This window comes from Sceloporus occidentalis, unplaced genomic scaffold (assembly GCF_023333645.1).
Source record: "Sceloporus occidentalis isolate IW3139 unplaced genomic scaffold, rSceOcc1.0.p SCAF_4, whole genome shotgun sequence".
NCBI lineage: Eukaryota > Metazoa > Chordata > Lepidosauria > Squamata > Phrynosomatidae > Sceloporus > Sceloporus occidentalis.
In genome coordinates, this window is record NW_028316984.1 from 109,705,079 (window position 1) to 109,723,052 (window position 17,974).

General features: G+C 40.1%; 1 protein-coding gene across 1 annotated transcript in view; it reads right to left on the reverse strand.

Moving 5' to 3' along the window:
* The window catches only part of LOC149314495 (spondin-1), a 437,456-nt gene that overhangs the window by 405,309 nt on the left and 14,173 nt on the right, over positions 1-17,974 (reverse strand). The window contains exon 2 of the mRNA XM_089521249.1: positions 11,699-11,805. Within this exon, the coding sequence (XP_089377375.1) occupies positions 11,699-11,805 (107 nt within the window). The remainder of the gene's footprint in view (positions 1-11,698; positions 11,806-17,974) is intronic.

Genomic DNA, 17,974 nt, shown 5'->3' on the forward strand with positions numbered 1-17,974 from the left:
CTGACTTCGCTTTACTCTTTTTAGTAGCTACTGCTTTCTCCTTAATCTTTTATATTCCCACTTTGGCAAAGTTTCTTATTCTTCCCTGATAGTTAAATGTCTCAATTTGTGAGCGTCCTCACCCATGAAGGAATGTTCAAAACGATGCTTACTCACAAAATTCCCAAAAATAAAGCAGTGGCGCTGGCAGTGTTCCCCACTTGGCTGCTGTTGCTGTGCTGCTGGGTTTCCCCAAAGCCTCTCTGCAGCTTTCTTCAAGCTCACCCCTCACCCTTGCGGGTTGGTGGGGGTTGCTCTCAGTCGCTATGGAGGGCCAGTTTAGGGGATACCTCCAGGCTCCCTATTCCAAAGGAGTATATACTGTGGTGACAATGATATTGTGGCAAGAGAAACTTGCTCTCTTCACAGTGCAGAGTGGCATTTCGCGGAGCTCCTGCGGAACGCTGCTGGCACCTCCCTCTTGCTCACCGGAAGTCAACAGGGATTTTCATCATTAAAATTGAGTCCTTTGTGATTTAAATCAGTTGTATTTAAACCAAATGAACCTTGCTTCAACCATTAGGGGAATTATCAGGAATAGGTTAGAATTTTGGTTTAAAAATTAGCAAAAAGTCTGTAGTTATAGCATCACAGCATTATTTTCAAATGAAGAAAAAATGTTACTTAACTAATAATTCCTAATGCGCTAATACTTAAGCAACAGATTATATTTAAGTACATTTGAGGGGGAAAGTTCTGAGATATGGAATGGACAGGTACACCTTGCAACAGTTAAGCAGTCTTCCAGCAGAGATCTATGCAGAGTGTTCAGCATAGACATCATTAGTGAAAGGCTTTTACTCTCCCAATAAATGCAGCTGGCATACCAACCTAAAATAGAAGAAACCATTCTTGGCTCCTGCCACCATATGAGCTTCCCCAGTACGTATAGATCCAGCAAAGTACCCTTTGGCAGAACTGAAACCACATTTAAGTTATGAAGCCCAACTGTAGAATAACTGGTTTCCCTACTCACAACACTGCTATCTCCTTCTAAATTAATATTAAATTATTTTTGCTCATCCAGTCAAAGCCATCTCCAGGGATGGACTTATTCAAGAAGCAAAATGTTTAGGGTTAAAATGTGTTCTTTTGGCCCCAGTATTAACTGAAACTGGCCCACAGTTGACACAATGGTCATTGAATCCTGAGCTGATCCTGAAAAAGCAGCCAGCTTCTTTATTAATCCTTTAAAGGCCACAAAGTTTAAGATCCTTAATGCCAGGTTCAAGGCTCCTCCCATCAGCTTGAGCAGTAGCCTAGTAAGCAGATCAATAGAATCCCAGCCCTATCTTGAGTCCCCAGTATCAGACAACAAACTGTTGGACAAGTTTGGATAACAACTAGTAATATGAATCTGTATAGATCAAGGCTACCCCTTTCCCAAACTTCAGATCAAGCCTGGTACTGGACAAGATCAGATACATTACCAAACCAATCAGTTATATAAAACAATACAAACCAAAGGAGACCTCCTACTATGGCATTTGAGGGTTTTGTTCTTGTTTTATAAAAACGGTGGCCATTAAATTCACTCAAATATCAATGTTATTAATGGAAATATTTTTCAGATACCTTCTGAATGCCCCCAAAGTGGGCCCAAGCTCTCATTTCAGACCATTTATCCTGGTCTACATTGATAGTATTTGGTGGAGGCCACATCCAAATCTGGTAATAGTTCTAGTTGTAATTTGATTCAAAATCAACTGTGGAGAAGGCAAAATGTGGTGTCCAATCTATTTCACATGATAGGAAAGGAACCTAAAATCTAGCTAATTGCAATCCATTTATGTATATGACCTACAAAAAACCTTTTTTCCTAACACACTGCATATCTGAAAAATGGTGAAACATTTGTGTCATTCTGAAACAGTTAATCATCTAACAACACAATCCTGTACATTTTTCCTTAGAAATATGTACCATTGGCACCAATGGTTATTCTTCCATGTAAGTGGCTATAGGCTCATAATTCCAACCAAAATATATCAGGGAGCTGAAATTACATGAGCTTGCTATAAACAAGCAGCACCTTTTCACTCCAGAGTCACAGTTCTAATGTTAATTACTGTCAATCAGTGCCTCATTGTTGTGTTCAGGTGCAAATTGCCGTCAAATTGCTTAAGCTTTTCTGAAAAGATGATTTGCATGGTGTTGCTAAACACTGCAAATCAAAGAGATCCATCTATAAGCCTGAAAGCTGCAAAATCCAACCTACAATATGCAACAAAATTTTGGAATCCAAGCTAATAGAGAGAAGCTAATAGAGAGAGAGATACTTGTGGCTTTCTTTTAACTCCCATAATTCATGATCCCTATATATTTTTCATTCTGCTTTGGTGGCTATTCATGACAAAAAGAAACAATCAACTAGGTCAAATTGAGAGTGCTATCATCCCTGATCTCCCTTTTTCTTTAGAACCTTGGATAGCTCCATATAAGGCATATATGGTTAGCTTAGGACCTATAATCAAGTAATAACAGATGAGCAACAAATAAACTAAAGATTTGTTAGTTTAACTGAATGGTTTGCTAAGCCCCTGAATTAATATATGGTAGTATTGCAATTGGAAAGAATAAAGGTTAGATTTATCATAATTAAATTATTCCTAACTAATTAAGACTGTGGTGGTTTAGTTTAAACACAACAATTAACCATGATTTGTCAATGCAAGAGGCAACAAACATGAACATTGGATTAACATGTTCCCCTCTCAGTCACTTTATTTATAATCATTCTTTCTCCTTTCCTTAATAATTTCTTCTGCAGATGAAGAAAGATAGGAACTTTTGCTTTTGGTTAATGTCAAATTATGATTTGTTACCATATCTAAATATAGCAAACTGTGGTCTGTTCATACCACATTTTCCTCACAAATGAGGCTCTCAAACTATTCTTAGATCCTTTTAATAGGCAAGCTGTAGTTTGAACAGATGCAGTTATGGTTTGCTACTATGAAGTTGGAAATCTAATATACTTCCTTTGTATATGGATGGGTAAAAGGATGAAGGGAACACAGAATTTCTATTCTCATAATGTCATATCATTATATATCCCACAAAATCAGATGAAAGCATCTACTCTGAATCTACTCTGAATGTAGATGGTGCTGTTGCTTTATTTTCAAGAACAACCTCTTCCCCTTTAAGCCTGCACAGACCAATTCAGAAGATTCCCTGATCCGCTGTGTCACATTTTGGGTTACCCCAGGAAAATGCCTGGAGAAAGGTTCAACTCCATTTCCATGAACATCCTTCAGCTGGAATGGTACATCTGAATAAGACAATGTTTCCAAAAAAAGCAACTAATTTTCTATGTAAAGGGGATAACTATGAGTATGACTGTTTCAAATATTCAAAGAGCCTTGCATAGTTAATTTAAATAATACATAAAGATGTTCACATATCCAAATATTAACAGGTAGGAGACTACAGTTGAGAAAATCATGGCTTTGTTGCCTAAAATTGCCTATGGTAGAGCTATATGTTTTATTATAGGCATATTACGGATCTGTCCATCTTTATTCTCCAGCAAATGTGTGACATTTGTGTAACCATTAGCAGTTTGGGGCTAAAAAAAGTAATTTTTAAAAATTACATGTTGTATTTTTGTGCATAAGACTGAATTTTATGAATAGAAATTCTATCTTCTGTTCAGAAAATGTTTCCTGTGCTGAGACTGCTATAGCTGAGAATGTATTCTGTGCAAAAATTGCATTCTTTTTTTGTGTGTGCAAAACCCAGCATTTTCTGTACAAGAAATTACACCACATGTGAATTTGGCAGAATCAGTTCCAAACTACAAAGGTTCTTCTCTCATCTTCATTTCCCAACTCTCAACTAATATGTTTTTGTGTTATATTCCATGAATATTCTTTCCATCCTTACAAAGAAGTACCCAATTCTGTCCTCCTAACTGATTTAGAACCTTGGATAGCTCCTTTGATGTTTGTAATAAAAGTCATTTACTGCCCTCCAAATATGGAAGGCACCAGCTGTCCCTGAAGAAGAAAATCTCAGGAAAATGTAAACCTCCCTTCCCAATCTGCAGTGCTTGTGATGTTGATCAAGACTTTCCATATTTACTTGAGAGTAAGAAATCTAAAATAAAGACCATGGATGATCTACACAATTTCAATATAGACGATGAGGAAATTGAAATAGTTAGACTTCCCATAACTTGGTTTAAATATTGTTCAGAAGGGAGACTACAGTCAAGAAATCAGAAGAAGACTGGGACTGAGAAGGGTGGCCATGAAAGTACTAGTCCTTGATGTCTGGCTGTAATTTGGGATCTCTGAATCTTTCAGTAGCCAAATTGACGTTGCCAATTCCTCTTCCTTCTATACTAGATTCTTACATTCGGTTAGATCTGAATATTTTCCCCAGCTTTTTCTCCATTTCTATGCTGTATTATGAACATATCACACATTTGTGTCTCCATCTTATTAAATATGAATTGGCATTCTCTATTGCCATTACAGAGGTGTGATCTAGTGTTACCCATCCATAACTGTTCCATATTCACTGTCTCTACAGAGTCATGACTGTGGCACTATTGCCATAACCATTAATGTGCTCCCAAATCTACTTTACCAGGCATCAGCTTCATTGCACGAAGGAGGGCAGTTCTACTGGTGATCAGGACATGAATGGATAACATTTCCACTCCACTCCTGCTTGTAAGCAAGGGTGTGAGCATTAGAAGCAAGACCGCTGTTGGAGTACTTTGTTGCAACAAGACTTGGTTGAAGGGGTAGAAATGTCATGCACAAGTGTCTCAGGTGCATACACTGTAAACAGGCTATGCTGACCCAGCATAAGTCACTTTTGTATGTTCAAAGATTGGTAAAGATGGACATCATGACACAATCATACACTGGATAAAGAACAACTTAAAGGAAGAACATCAAAGAGATGTGTTAAAATGTAGACTTTAAAAAATGGAAAAGAAAAGGCAGTGCAACTCATCAGGAAACAGACTCAGGACACATGCTAATCAATATTTCATTAGAAACACTGAAGAGTGAAATAACAGCCTGCTGATGAAATCTACTGATTACATCAAGATAGGAAATGCTGTTAATGCTTGGGAGGATTAGGACATTTTGCAGGACAAACTGAGTAACTTCATAGTGTAAGCACAGCCTTCCTCAGTCTCGTGCCCTCCAGAAGTTTTCCAGCTACAGCTTCCATCAAACACAGACTATATGCCTATGGTCAGGAATGACTGGAATTACTGTATAGACCAAAGTTTAAAGGACAGTAGATTGGAGAAGTCTAGTCAGATGCAAGATATAATATAATGTGGAGGGAAAATGCACACATACTAAATCTAGAATTAGTCCTACCTAGTGTAAACCAATTGACAGTGGGACTTCAGTCACCTGAGAAATCTGAATCATTCATTCATAGGGTCTGCTCTAAATAGATTATAGCTGGAATTAGCACTCCTCTCTCTGATATTATGTGGTATCATCTTGAAATTTAGGTGACAAAAATGAAAGAAGGTGAAAGAGATTCAAGACGTAACTGGCCACACAGTGAACATGTGCCAGCAATCTAATGGCTTGGATATAACTAGATGGCAATTTCTATAGGAAATAGACAATGTGACCTGAGAGATCAGTGGGATTGTTATGCATACCAGCAGAATCCTCCCACTTAGTTTAACAAAGAGAATGCTTTCTTAAATCCAAATAATCCATCAGCTCATTTCTAATAGTAGCCATTGGTAATGCCCAGAGCTGTGGTAATTTTAACAAACAGATGAAAATCCTTCTTAATCCTAAATAAAATGGATTTTATTTAGTAACCTATCCAAAGCCTTGCCTGAGGATTTGATACCATGCGATACTAAAAATAAACAAACAAACAGATAAATATTCCAACTCAGGTGAGCAGTGCCTGAATGGAGCAAACTCTGAGATTCTGCCTTTCATTTGAGGCTTATTAAAAAGCTTCAGAGTTCTTCAGTGTATAGAGGAATTTAGGAATGACAAATGCATACCATATCTTTTTCCTGAATAACAGTTACAATCTACATACATTCGTGGAGATTTATCATCTTTCAAAATGCTTACAACAAGGTTGTTGCATGGCAGGGTTACTTGTTTGCACTCCCAACACAGTCACTTCCCACAGATATTTTGGGAGACAGTAGTCTGTGTTTCATCTTTGGGCATCAGTTTAAGAAAGGACCCTTAATCCCATTGGTACAGTTATAGCAATTGTAAAAAATGAGAGAGCTAGTAAAGAAGTAAAAGTCTCTTTTCAGAATCTGCAAAGTCTACACAGATGCTTGAACAGCTGGGCTGTGAAAAGATCAAGACCTCCTTGATTTATGATTAATGATGTCTGACTATATCTGCTGAATTAGAGAACATGTAAAAGCAAATCAGTAAGAAATAGGCTCTCAAGGGCTCAGATAGACTCCATAAACAAGGCCCAGGCCAGTCATTTAACTCAGAAGTGGATCTAAGTACTAAAACTCTAACTTGATAGGGGCAATATTATAGATTTAAAAAATTATTAGATCTTTAGTCTTGTTTATTCATTGTCATGTTCACCTATACCCAAAAGCCAATAGTTCAGAATAAGACATTCATTAGAGTATATGTGACAATGTCCAAAGCATCACAGACCAAGAAATTAAGAGAGTATTTCCCCATTCCTCTCTTTAATTTTTGCATCTCTGTAACACTGTTAAAACAGCCACTTCAAATACATTAAGATGGCAGACTAATGCAAATTATTTTGAGCAGTTTAGTGGCTGTGCTTCTATTATACCATTTTCCTCCTAAAGAGTAGTTCTTCTCACACACTCTTCTCTTCAAGCTATACTAACTTTATACCAATACTACTTTTCAAAATAATTGTTTTCAGTTGCTGACTGCTGTGTTCTTCTGTGTTTAAATATTTTGCTGTTTTAAATAGCAAGAAAATATTTTCATTCTGGTGATCATGCCACTTCTAAATCAGTACATCCTTCTCCTCTTCCCTGGAGATGAATCCATCAAAACTGGACAATTTTCACCTTCACCTCCTGCCTGGAGATGGCCCATGAAAGGAATGGGATATTTCATTGAGTCCCACTCTGTATAAGATGGTACTGTATTACTAGTCAACCTCTACCCTTCCCCACATATCCTGCTGCAAAAACCACACTGACAACATGCTCTTGAATTCTGTAGCTATGCTACACAGGATAAGACAAACTAATATAAGCACTTCAGCAATAGCAAGTACATTTCTATACTGCTTATCAGTGCACTTAAGCACTCCCTAAGCAGTTTACAAAGTGTAAGCCAATTGCCCTGAACAATCTGGGTACTCATTTTAGCAACCCCGGGAGGATAAAAGCCTGAGTCGAGCTTGAGTCCCTGGGCTGGTATTGAACTCCCAAACTTATGGTTTTGAGTGAGTGGCTGCAGTACAGGCATTTAACCCCTGCACCACCAGGGCAAGAAAGACTAAGGTCCAAAACACACAGTAAAAATCCAGTTTGAGACTGCTTTAACTGCCCTAGGGAATTCTGGGCACTGTATTTTAGGAGGACATTTAGCCTTCTCTGTCAGAGAGCTCTGATGCCACAAAAACCTACAATTTCCAGGATCTCCTAGCACTAAGCCAGGGCAGTTAAAGCGATCTCAAACTGCTTTATTTCTGCAGTGTGTTTTGGACCAAATGTATTATTTGCATCAGTGCTGGGAGAACTATTCCTCTGAGATGGTTACCTCCATTGCATATGGCTCTGCTCCACTTGCAGTATTCATGATGGCACATCTCTATTTACAATGCTACATGCTCATGGGTGGGGAAGCAGGGGTGTCAGGCTGCCAGTCATTATTTTTAAAATTTCCTGGGCAAAACCTCTTGTAGCATCACATCTTGGTGTGAGACTTGGCATTTGTAGCATTTAAACTCTCACTTCTCATCTCACTAGCAACACACAGGGTGACAGTAAAGCAAGGCTAAAAATTAGTGAGTTTGTACTTAAATCTTTAATGAATGCAAGCATTACAGCCAGGTGATAATTCTACAAAGAGCACTTAATAGAGTGTTTGCAGGTGGAAAGAGGAGTTCTGTTTTATGCGCCCCCATATGAATATTGCTACTGAAAAACTTTTGAAATATTCAACTGCCAATTAAAATGCTGATTTCAGCTTCTAAGCAGTATAATAAAACTAATTAAAGAGCTTAATAAGTATCCATCCACTGAGATACATGAGGCGTTTGGACATATTTAGAAAATTCCATTTTCTGCCAACTCTCATCCAAGTTCAAAAATTTTGCCTACTTCTGCAAAGTAAAAGGAGCTTTTGACTTGCTGGTCTGATGCAGAAAACACAGTTAGGCCTGAAGTCCAGACTTATATAAAAATGTCTTTTTCTTGCCAGTGCTGATAAGTTAATTGTATATTAGTAGCAATAGGAAATTAATGGTGGGAATGTGCTCAGCTGTGGAAAGAAGAAAATAACCCTTTTTTATTGTAAGGGGAAATTATAATTAACATATAGGAAACGAACTACATTAATTTGTACTTGCTAACATCTGTGTGATGACTTCAAAACTTTTGATACTTTAAAACCTATGTTTGGAACAAAAATATTCTCATTGGTGTGCTAATTGTTAATTCCAAAGGCTTTATTTTCAAAAGCTAATTGCAAAGGGTTTATTTCAAATATTGTCATACCATGGCATTAAAGATTTTACTATTTCATAATGCTACACTGTTGTTGTCTTTGTCTTTTCCATATGTCATTGCACCTCCATCTCTCAAGTTTTTTAAACTGGTACTGCTTGAAACTACTTTGAGTTTTAAGGTGTCCTTTTATTCCTTTGTTATGTCACAGAGAAAAGAAAAATCTGGAGTGCAACTTCAAACCTGAAAGGGTGGGGTGTGTCTGATTTCACCTCTTCAAGATGGAAATGGATTCCTATAAAGAATTATAATGACAGAATGCCTCTCAGGGACCCCATTCACATTCACCACTTTCTTTTCCAAAGGACATCTGTGGGCTCTTATCATTGACTCTTTGAGTCAATTCCAAGGGGCAACAGTAATTGTCATAATACTCAACAATTATACTGATAGGGGGTGCCCACTGGAATGAGGAGCAGGTCTTCCCTTTTATTTTACAACAGCTAAGGCCAGCTGGAGAGTAAAAGCAAAGAGGAATCCGTGGTAAAGTTGCAGGCTTTCATGGCCGGCATCCATAGTTTTTTGTGGGTTTTTCTGGGCTATGTGGCCATGTTTTAGCAGAGTTTCTTTCTCATATTTTGCCAGCATCTGTGGCTGGCATCTTCAGAGTATGCTTTGCCTGGAAAAAGTTGGGTGTACATATACTGTGTGAGCTGGGAATGCATGGGGGTTTTTTTAGGTTTTTTCAGGCTATGTGTCTGTTTTCTGGAAGAGTTCATTCCTGACGTTTCGCCAGCCATCTGTCATTATACCCAACAATTATACTGATCACTTCTATGCTAGCATTCTCTGAAGATGCCAGCCACAGATGCTGGTGAAACCTCAGGAATAAACTCTTCCAGAACACAACCACATAGCCCCAAAAACCCACAAAAAATATAGAGGTCAGCCATGAAATCCTTCTACTTCACATTAAAACAGGAATCGGCAAATATGGCCAGTGCTTCTCACCAAAGAGGAGCAACCTCCCCCATTGCTTCTGTATGACAGTTTGGACCTAGGATGTGGGGGATTTAGAAGTTTCTATGTTTACAAAAGTGTCAGGCTGCAGCACCAACTGGAAAGTTATAATCGCTACAATAGTCTTGTTAAATAAAAAAAAAGATAGTTGCTTCTATAGTAACAATACAGCCAAAGAAAATGACTAAGAAGCCTTATACACAAGGCTTCTGAGTACACCATGGATTAAAAAGAAGTTCAATGAATCAAAGCAATAGATAGAAACAAGCTTTCTAGCAGCACAGAAACAACATTCTTCTTCAACTTGAACTTGGCTTTTTGGTTTATGGACTATTAGGAAACACATGACAGCACATAATCAAAAACATTTGGGAAACCTAGGGGCTCAGGGACATATCAGCCCAGACTGCAGTCCACTAAAGTACATTTCAGTCAGATAAAATCTGATATTGTATGTATGCTAACTTTGGGACTAAGTCCCAGTGCACCATGGGACATTTCTTCCAAGTAATGTTGGTGAGATTGGAGCTGCAAGGGAATCCAAATATTACCATTATGAAATGATTTTTGTTAGTATTATGAATAGCATTTGGACCAGCTTCTTGTACAGTCAGCCCACCCCTTACATGGGGGATCCGTTCCGGACCCCCCCCCCCCCACACACATGAAAGGGGAATTGAGTGTATACTCAAATCCCATTAATTATCATGGGGCACACTCCCACGTCACACCATGTTACGTGCGCCATGGGAGTGTTCTCATTGTCTCTATTGGAGCATGTCTTCCGCCTGAGCTCAAGTCTGCCAACTGTACTCCATTTGACAATACAGGCCTCAAACAGACAGCCCAAAAGCAACACATGATCTGAATCACTCAGAGGCTGTACAGAGGCTGTGCTGGGGCCACCCAACATGGCTCAAAGCTAGCCACAAAAAGAGCAGTTTCTTACCGCTCCTTTTCACAGCCTATTTGGGACTGCGGCAGCAGCTGCCCTAGGTACTGAGGCATCTGGTTGCTGTGGTCCCATGGTAATCGGGGCAAGAGCAGGCTCTGACCACTCCTACTGCCCCGTCTGCTTCGCCCCATGGTTAACACTGCAACTGAACACATGCTTAACTTAAAAGTGTGTTTATGAGACCTGTGTGGGATTTACCTCTAAGTAAACGTTCAAAGAATTAGGTTTTATATATATAATAGATCATAGTAAAATTCCACTGCACTATAAAGAAAATTGCAGTAGAATTTACTCTAAGGCTTTTTCCCCCTCACTGCACAAGATGCCAAAAGACATGCTTTTCCCTGATCCACCTTGACCCACATGTTTTTTGGCATAACATTGAACTGCATTGTAGAAAGTGACATAGGTAGTTTCACCATGACTAGAGATTCATTGGCATTTTTCCTGAGGTACAATGGTAATGTGGAGCAAATAAAAAAATCAGAATCCTGAAGCTATAATACAAAAGCAGTGCTGTGCACCATTGGCAATGCTGACATCCACACAGCCGAATCTAAAGCAATTGGACAAATCTTCATGTATGTATCCCCATTGGCCACATATGGAGCAATAAGTAGTTAGGCCCAATAATATACAATATAAGGTTATTAAGGTGGAAAGCTAAGCCTAGTCTTTAAAAGCTTCTATTTCTTTGTCTTATTATCATTTATTTAAGAAATACCTTTGCTTCTGATTAAAGCCTATATTGCCAAATGGGCAAACACCTATTTGCTACTGATTACTTTATTTTCCTACTGCACAAAATGTGTTCTGGTGCACTTTACAATAATGCCTGGACTATGGTTCACACGGAACTAATTTCCTATATAAAATGATATAAACTGATCTTTAGATGGAGCTATGAAGCTTCATGTTTTCAGTTGTAGAAATATCTGTATCTATGCAAATAGATGTTTGTATAGCTTGCTTCCTGCCCAGAATCAAATTGCTGTTTAGTCAGAATCATGAAAGCTCCCATTCACGAAACACCTACTCACCTGAAAAGTTCCTGCATGATCTTCTTCTTTGTCTCCCTCTTTGCCTTCTTTCAAAGCAATCAATGTGAATCCACGAAAATAGGCTGGAGTGGCAGCAGAAAGTGTCACTAGGGGAGAAGGGACAAAAATCAGACTTTTGAAATGGATGTTTTTACATAGCTTTTTGAACTCAGTATCTTGGTCAATGCTTTAATCAGGATTTTAAGGGTCTTTGGGAATAACAGTTCTGTTAGACCTCAGTGGGAGCTCCTAAACTGGAAGATGTGTTATATATACAGAATGAGAACTCTCTTCAGCTTTACATGATCTTGGATTACCTGTGCTGAAACTACAAATAAAATAATAAGAAATAAAAAATGTATTTATATTTTCCCACCTTTCCCAGATGGATCGAGGCGGGACATACAAATAATTCCTTTAAAACAGGTTTAATAAAAAGGTGAGGCAGAAATAGAGATATTCACATCTTAGTAAAGAATGAACAATATTTATTATACTAGGTCAGTTGGGTATCGCCGGAAGAGATCCGTCTTAACTGCCCTCTTAAAAGTATCCAAGGACCTGACACCGTTTAAATGATCCAAAATGTTTAATCAAAGTAATATCTGCTGGAAGTGCAAAAAAGAGGTGGGCACTTATGTTCATTGTTGGTGGAAGTGCCCGAAAATATTTAAATTTTGGAAAGACGTACACAGTGAAATAAGGAAAATGATATTACTTAAAGAAAGACTGAACCCATTAATGTATCTTCTGAACATTACTGATGAGACTAAAGAAGAAAAAGGTAAAGAAAAAAATGTTATTCTATATGACAGTAGCTGCAAGAGCATCGATCGCTAGGCTGTGGAAGTCGGAAGAATTACCCTTGATGGAAGACTGGCGATTAAAAATGATGGACTTTTATGAGATGGACAAATTAACAACTCTGAGGGGGAAGGACATATTACATGCATTTTATAGGGAATGAAATCCATGGATAAAATATTTACAAAAATAGGGTCTTGTTAAAAAATCATATAATAGAGTAGCACTAGTATACTGTAAATATTCCTACTCCGATAGTTTATTGGTGGCAAATAGGGTTCAGAATTTGAACAGGGGACCAGGGGTAAATTTGTCTAAATGCTCTTAGATAAGAGGTTATTTTATATCCTATGGTGTGTATATGTATAATACCTTTGTGTTTGCCCAAGAGTTAGTCATAATTTGTAGTTAATGGAGATGGTAGAATGCATAATCCCAAGGAAGTGCTTGTAAGAAGGGAAAGAAAGAATATAATAAATAATAAAAGTTTTATTTTTATACCGCCCTTCTATAAATCAGGGCGGTGCACAACAAGATTATAAAATACAATATACAAAGCAAGTACAGAACAAGTGCAAAATACAAAAGACCATATCATTAAAAAACCTAGATGTATTAAAAACATTACAACCTCATGCTAGTCTACTATGCTAGCAGAGGGAGGGGGGGTGAGTAAGCATTCTGGGGGGAATATTCAGGGGTAGGCCTGCTCGAATAAATAGGTTTTCAACCCCTTCTTAAATTGGGATAGGGAGGTGGCAGCGCGGAGCTCTGTGGGCAGCGAGTTCCAGAGGCTGGGGGCCGAGATTGTAAAGGCCCTCCTGGAAGTGGAAACTAACCTGGCCTCCGGAACTCTTAGAAGTTGCTGCCCTGATGATCTGAGAGTGCGGGGCGGATTATATGGGGAGAGGCGGTCCATCAGATACCCTGGGCCCAAGCCATTTAGGGCTTTATAGGTAACGACCAACACCTTGTATTGTGCCCGGAAGCGAATGGGCAGCCAGTGCAGCTCTTTAAGCACTGGTGTTATATGACTGGCCCTAGATGTATTAGTGACCAGTCGGGCTGCCATATTCTGCACTAATTGCAGCTTCCGGGTATGGTACAAGGGTTGCCCCATGTAGAGCGCATTGCAGAAATCCAAGCGAGAGGTTACCAGAGCATGTACAACAGTTTCAAGGTCCCTCCAGCCCAGGTAGGGACGCAGCTGGCGTATTCGCCGAAGCTGATAACAGGTGCTCCTGACTGTCGCATCCACTTGGGATGTAAGGTGGAGCGACAAGTCAACGAGCACCCCCAGGAGAACCTATCACCAGTACTTCCGTTTTCTCTGGATTCAGGCTGAGTCTGTTTTCCCTCATCCAGCCCATTACCGACTCCAAACAGGCCACGAGAGGAGAGATGCCATCCCCGGTCACTGCATCAGTCGGAGGCATAGAGAAGACTATTTGGGTGTCATCAGCGTACTGATAACCCCGCACCCCATGTCTCCGGATGATCTCTCCCAGCGGTTTCATGTAAATGTTGAAAAGCATGGGAGACAGAATGGCACCTTGAGGGACCCCAGATGGTAGGGGTCTCCTGTCGGAGCACACATCTCCCAGCTGCACCATCTGGAACCTCCCAGAGAGGTAGGACCGGAACCACTGGAGCGCAGTGCCCCCGACTCCCACCTCCGCCAGGCGCTCCAAAAGGATACCATGGTCTATGGTATTGAAAGCCGCTGAGATGTCCAAGAGCACCAACAGGGACACGCTACCCCCGTCAATGCCCAGATGGAGATCATCGACCAAGGCGACCATGGCAGTCTCAACCCCGTAACCCGCCCGAAAGCCGGTTTGAAATGGGTCTAGATAATCCGTTTCTTCCAGGATCGATCGAAGCTGGAGAGCAACCGCCCTCTCGATCACCTTCCCCAAAAATGGCAATAGCGAGACTGGCCGATAATTATTATGCAACAGGGGGTCAAGGGAGGGCTTTTTTAACAAAGGTTTTACTATGGCCAATTTCAAATTAGATGGAAATTGCCCATCCCTCAAAGATGTATTAATAATCCGGTGTAACAATGAGGTCACAACCGGCCCCCCCTGTGCCGCTAGCCATGAGGGACAGGGATCGAGAGAGCAAGTTGTCTTCCTAACACTTCGAAGGATCCTGTCCACATCCTCGGTACTAACAGACTCAAACTAACAGTATATATGTGACAATATGTGACAACGAAACATTTGTTGATTCACAACAATTTTATTTTGTAACTTTTTAAAATTATTTAATAAAGTTTAAAAAAAATTCAAAGAAAAATGATCCAAGGAGGTGATAAGACGGATCTCTTCCAGGAGACTGTTCCACAATTTCAGAGCCACTACAGTGAAGGTTCTTTGGGAAGATGAGACTAACCTAGTTGTTTGTAATTCTAGCAAGTTCTTCCCAGATGCTCTGAGTGTGCGGGGCAGATTATGGAGAGGCGTTCCCGCAAGTACTCAGGCCCAAGCCATGTAGGGATTTAAACGTAATAACCAACATCTTGTATTGCGCCCGGAAGTAATCGGCAGCCAGTGAAGAGCTTTTAGAACTGGTGTTATATGTTCAAACCTTGAAGAGCTGGTGACCAGTCTGGTTGCTATATTTTGAACTAATTGAAGCTTCTGAACTTGGTACAAGGGTAGCCCCATGTAGAGCGCATTACAGAAATCAAGATGAGAGATTAGCAGAGCATGTACCACTGCTTCATGGACCCTTTGGTCCAGGTAGGGACACTTGAGATGAGAACTGTAGGGACGAGTCCAGGAGTACTCCCAAACTGTGAACTTCATCCTTTAGGGGAAGTGTGACCCTGTCCAAGATAGGTTGACAAATTTCCTTCCCCTGAGTTGAGGTACCTATCGCAGGTACCTCTGTTTTCTCTGGATTCAGCTTGAGTTTGTTTTCTCTCATCCAGCCTGTTACTGCCTCAATGCAGGCATTCAAAAGAAAGATGCCTTCTTTAGTCACTGCAAGAGTTGGAAGCATAGAGAAGCATATTTGCGTGTCATCAGCATACTGATAACACCATGCCCCATGTCTCCAGATGATCTCGCCCAGCGGCTTCATGTAAATGTTAAACAGCATGGGGGACATGTAAATGAACTTTCATTCACTCAATGGTATTTCCTCTTCTTCCCTATTCCTGCTCTGCCAATCTGAGATTCACTCAACCTAGCCCACAAGTTGCCTGGGCTAATATCCCCAAAATTTGTTATGTTGGTTAGGTATGGTGAATGGAAGTTCAGGACTTAAGGAGGAAGACTGGCCCTCCTTCCCTCCTCTTCACCATCTGCCAGTGAATGCTGGGCTGAGTGAGTGTTTGCTGCCTTCCTTCCACCTGGGCTTCACCCATGCCTCAGCTCCTGGACTGAAGGAGGAGTCTTGCCTCCCCCCCCCTTTTTTTTGTTGTTGTTTAGTTCATATTGGATTTTAGGATTGAGACGGGGGTTGAGAATGGGGATTATTTTCTTTTCACTTGTTTTACTCTATTATTTGTTTGTATTTTGCTTTGTTAACTTTATTGTTGTTATAATTACTATGTATTTTTATTTTATTTTTTGACATTTGAACCTGTGTTGAGGGACCGGGAAAGGGGTTAATTATGAATTTCATTAGATTGTAATATTTTTATTTTCTTTGATTGTTGTTGTATTTGTTTATGGCTTTTGTTTGCTTAATCTTTTATGCAATCTATGTGTTTTGTAATTTTGTAATTGTAATGTTTTAAACCGCCTTGATCTTCTTGGAAAGGCGGTATATAAATAATAATAATAATAATAATAATAATAATAACTATTATTATTATTATTATTAGTCTAACAACTACTGGATGGCCACATGTTCCCCAGCCTTCATTTAAGCCTTCCTGAAAATGTCTCAATATGATTATTCTCAAGAAAATCACATTCAGCAAATGCAAGGCAAAAGTAAGGCACGTAAGGCAGAATACTGACATAAAGATTTGAAGGTGTAAACCAAAAGAAATATAGGAACTATGGTTCTATTCATATTTTAAAGGGTTACTTTGCAAACCTATTGATAGCTAGCCTTCAGTCATCTATAAAGTAAGCTTCACTGAGTTCATCAGTACTTTCTTCCAGGTAAGTGTACGTAAGGTGCGTTACAGACTGCCTGAAAGCGGCAGTCTGCCGCCGCCGCCATTAGCAGTGCCGAGGAGCCCCAGCGGCCAAACCGTGAGGCTCCCTGGTGCCGCAAAAAAGAAGCGCCAAAATGGCACTTCTTGTTGCGGTGCGCTAATGATGCCACATGGCGCCAATGGCGGTCCCTTCTGGGAGAAAGGTCCCTTCTGGGAGAAAGGTGGCATCCAATGAAATTAATAAATAATGCTTAATGACACCAACATGGGCTGTCTCTAGATCTCAGAGTCTGGTTCAGAAACATCAGGTCCTGGGACAATCCTGAACTGGTAACTCTATCGAATGAAGCAGTAATCATCAGTAACCCAAGGCATTTTACTGTCTGGAACAAAGAAAAGATAATACCTCTCACATCAGATTCCTTGTTCAAAGAAATGATGGTTGACTCTTATTTGAATGCTGGCAGTGGGACAAGGCCTTCCACTCCACCTGAGACAGAAAATTAGTTGAGGGGGCCTAGGACAGGCTGTTTAACATTTAAAAAAACCTCAAACTGTGGGGAAGTACTCGTGATTTAGAAGACACAGGCCCGAAACAGACAGGCCTAAAAAAGTGGCTTCTGGCCCCTTTGGGTGTGTGTTGTTTAGATGACGCATGTCCCCAAAGGGGCCAGAAGCCACTCCAAGGCTGCCCAAAGCCTGACGTTGCCAGGAAAAGAAGTGGATTTAATTTGCTCCTGCCAGCAGCCTATTTGGGACCACAGTGGTGGCCCTTTCAGGAGTGGGCTGTGCAGTTGCAGCAGTCCCAGAGCAATTGTGGCCAGAGCAGCTGGAGGTCATTCCTTCTGGGCCACCTGCTTCAGCCCATAGTGGTAGAAATGCTACTGTTCCCCCTCAGCAAATGCTGCCCAGAGCAGTCACTTCCTTTGTTTCTTGGCCAAAGTATGTCAGCCTCAATTTAATCATCTTGGCTTCCAGGGAGATGTCAAGCTTGTCCTGTTTTAGGACCCATTTGTTTGTCTTTTTGATTGTCCATTTTACCCTTAGCACTCATCTAATACCACATCTCAAATGAGTTGAGTTTCTTTCTATCAGCTTTCTTCACCAGTTCTTACAGAATTAATATAAGGAAATTATTACAGCCTCTGCTAACTATTAATGGGAGGATACAGAGCAGCCCTCACTCCTCTTGAAGCATCAAAGTTCATAGTACTTCAATTGTTATGGAAAGCAGGTACTTTGGCTTTCTGCCTCCACCATTTACATTCTGTGGCAACAGTCCAAGCTACCAAGTTGAGTGAGTATGAAGCTCAATATTGTTTCAAACTACAGGAGGATAGATACCCTACAGT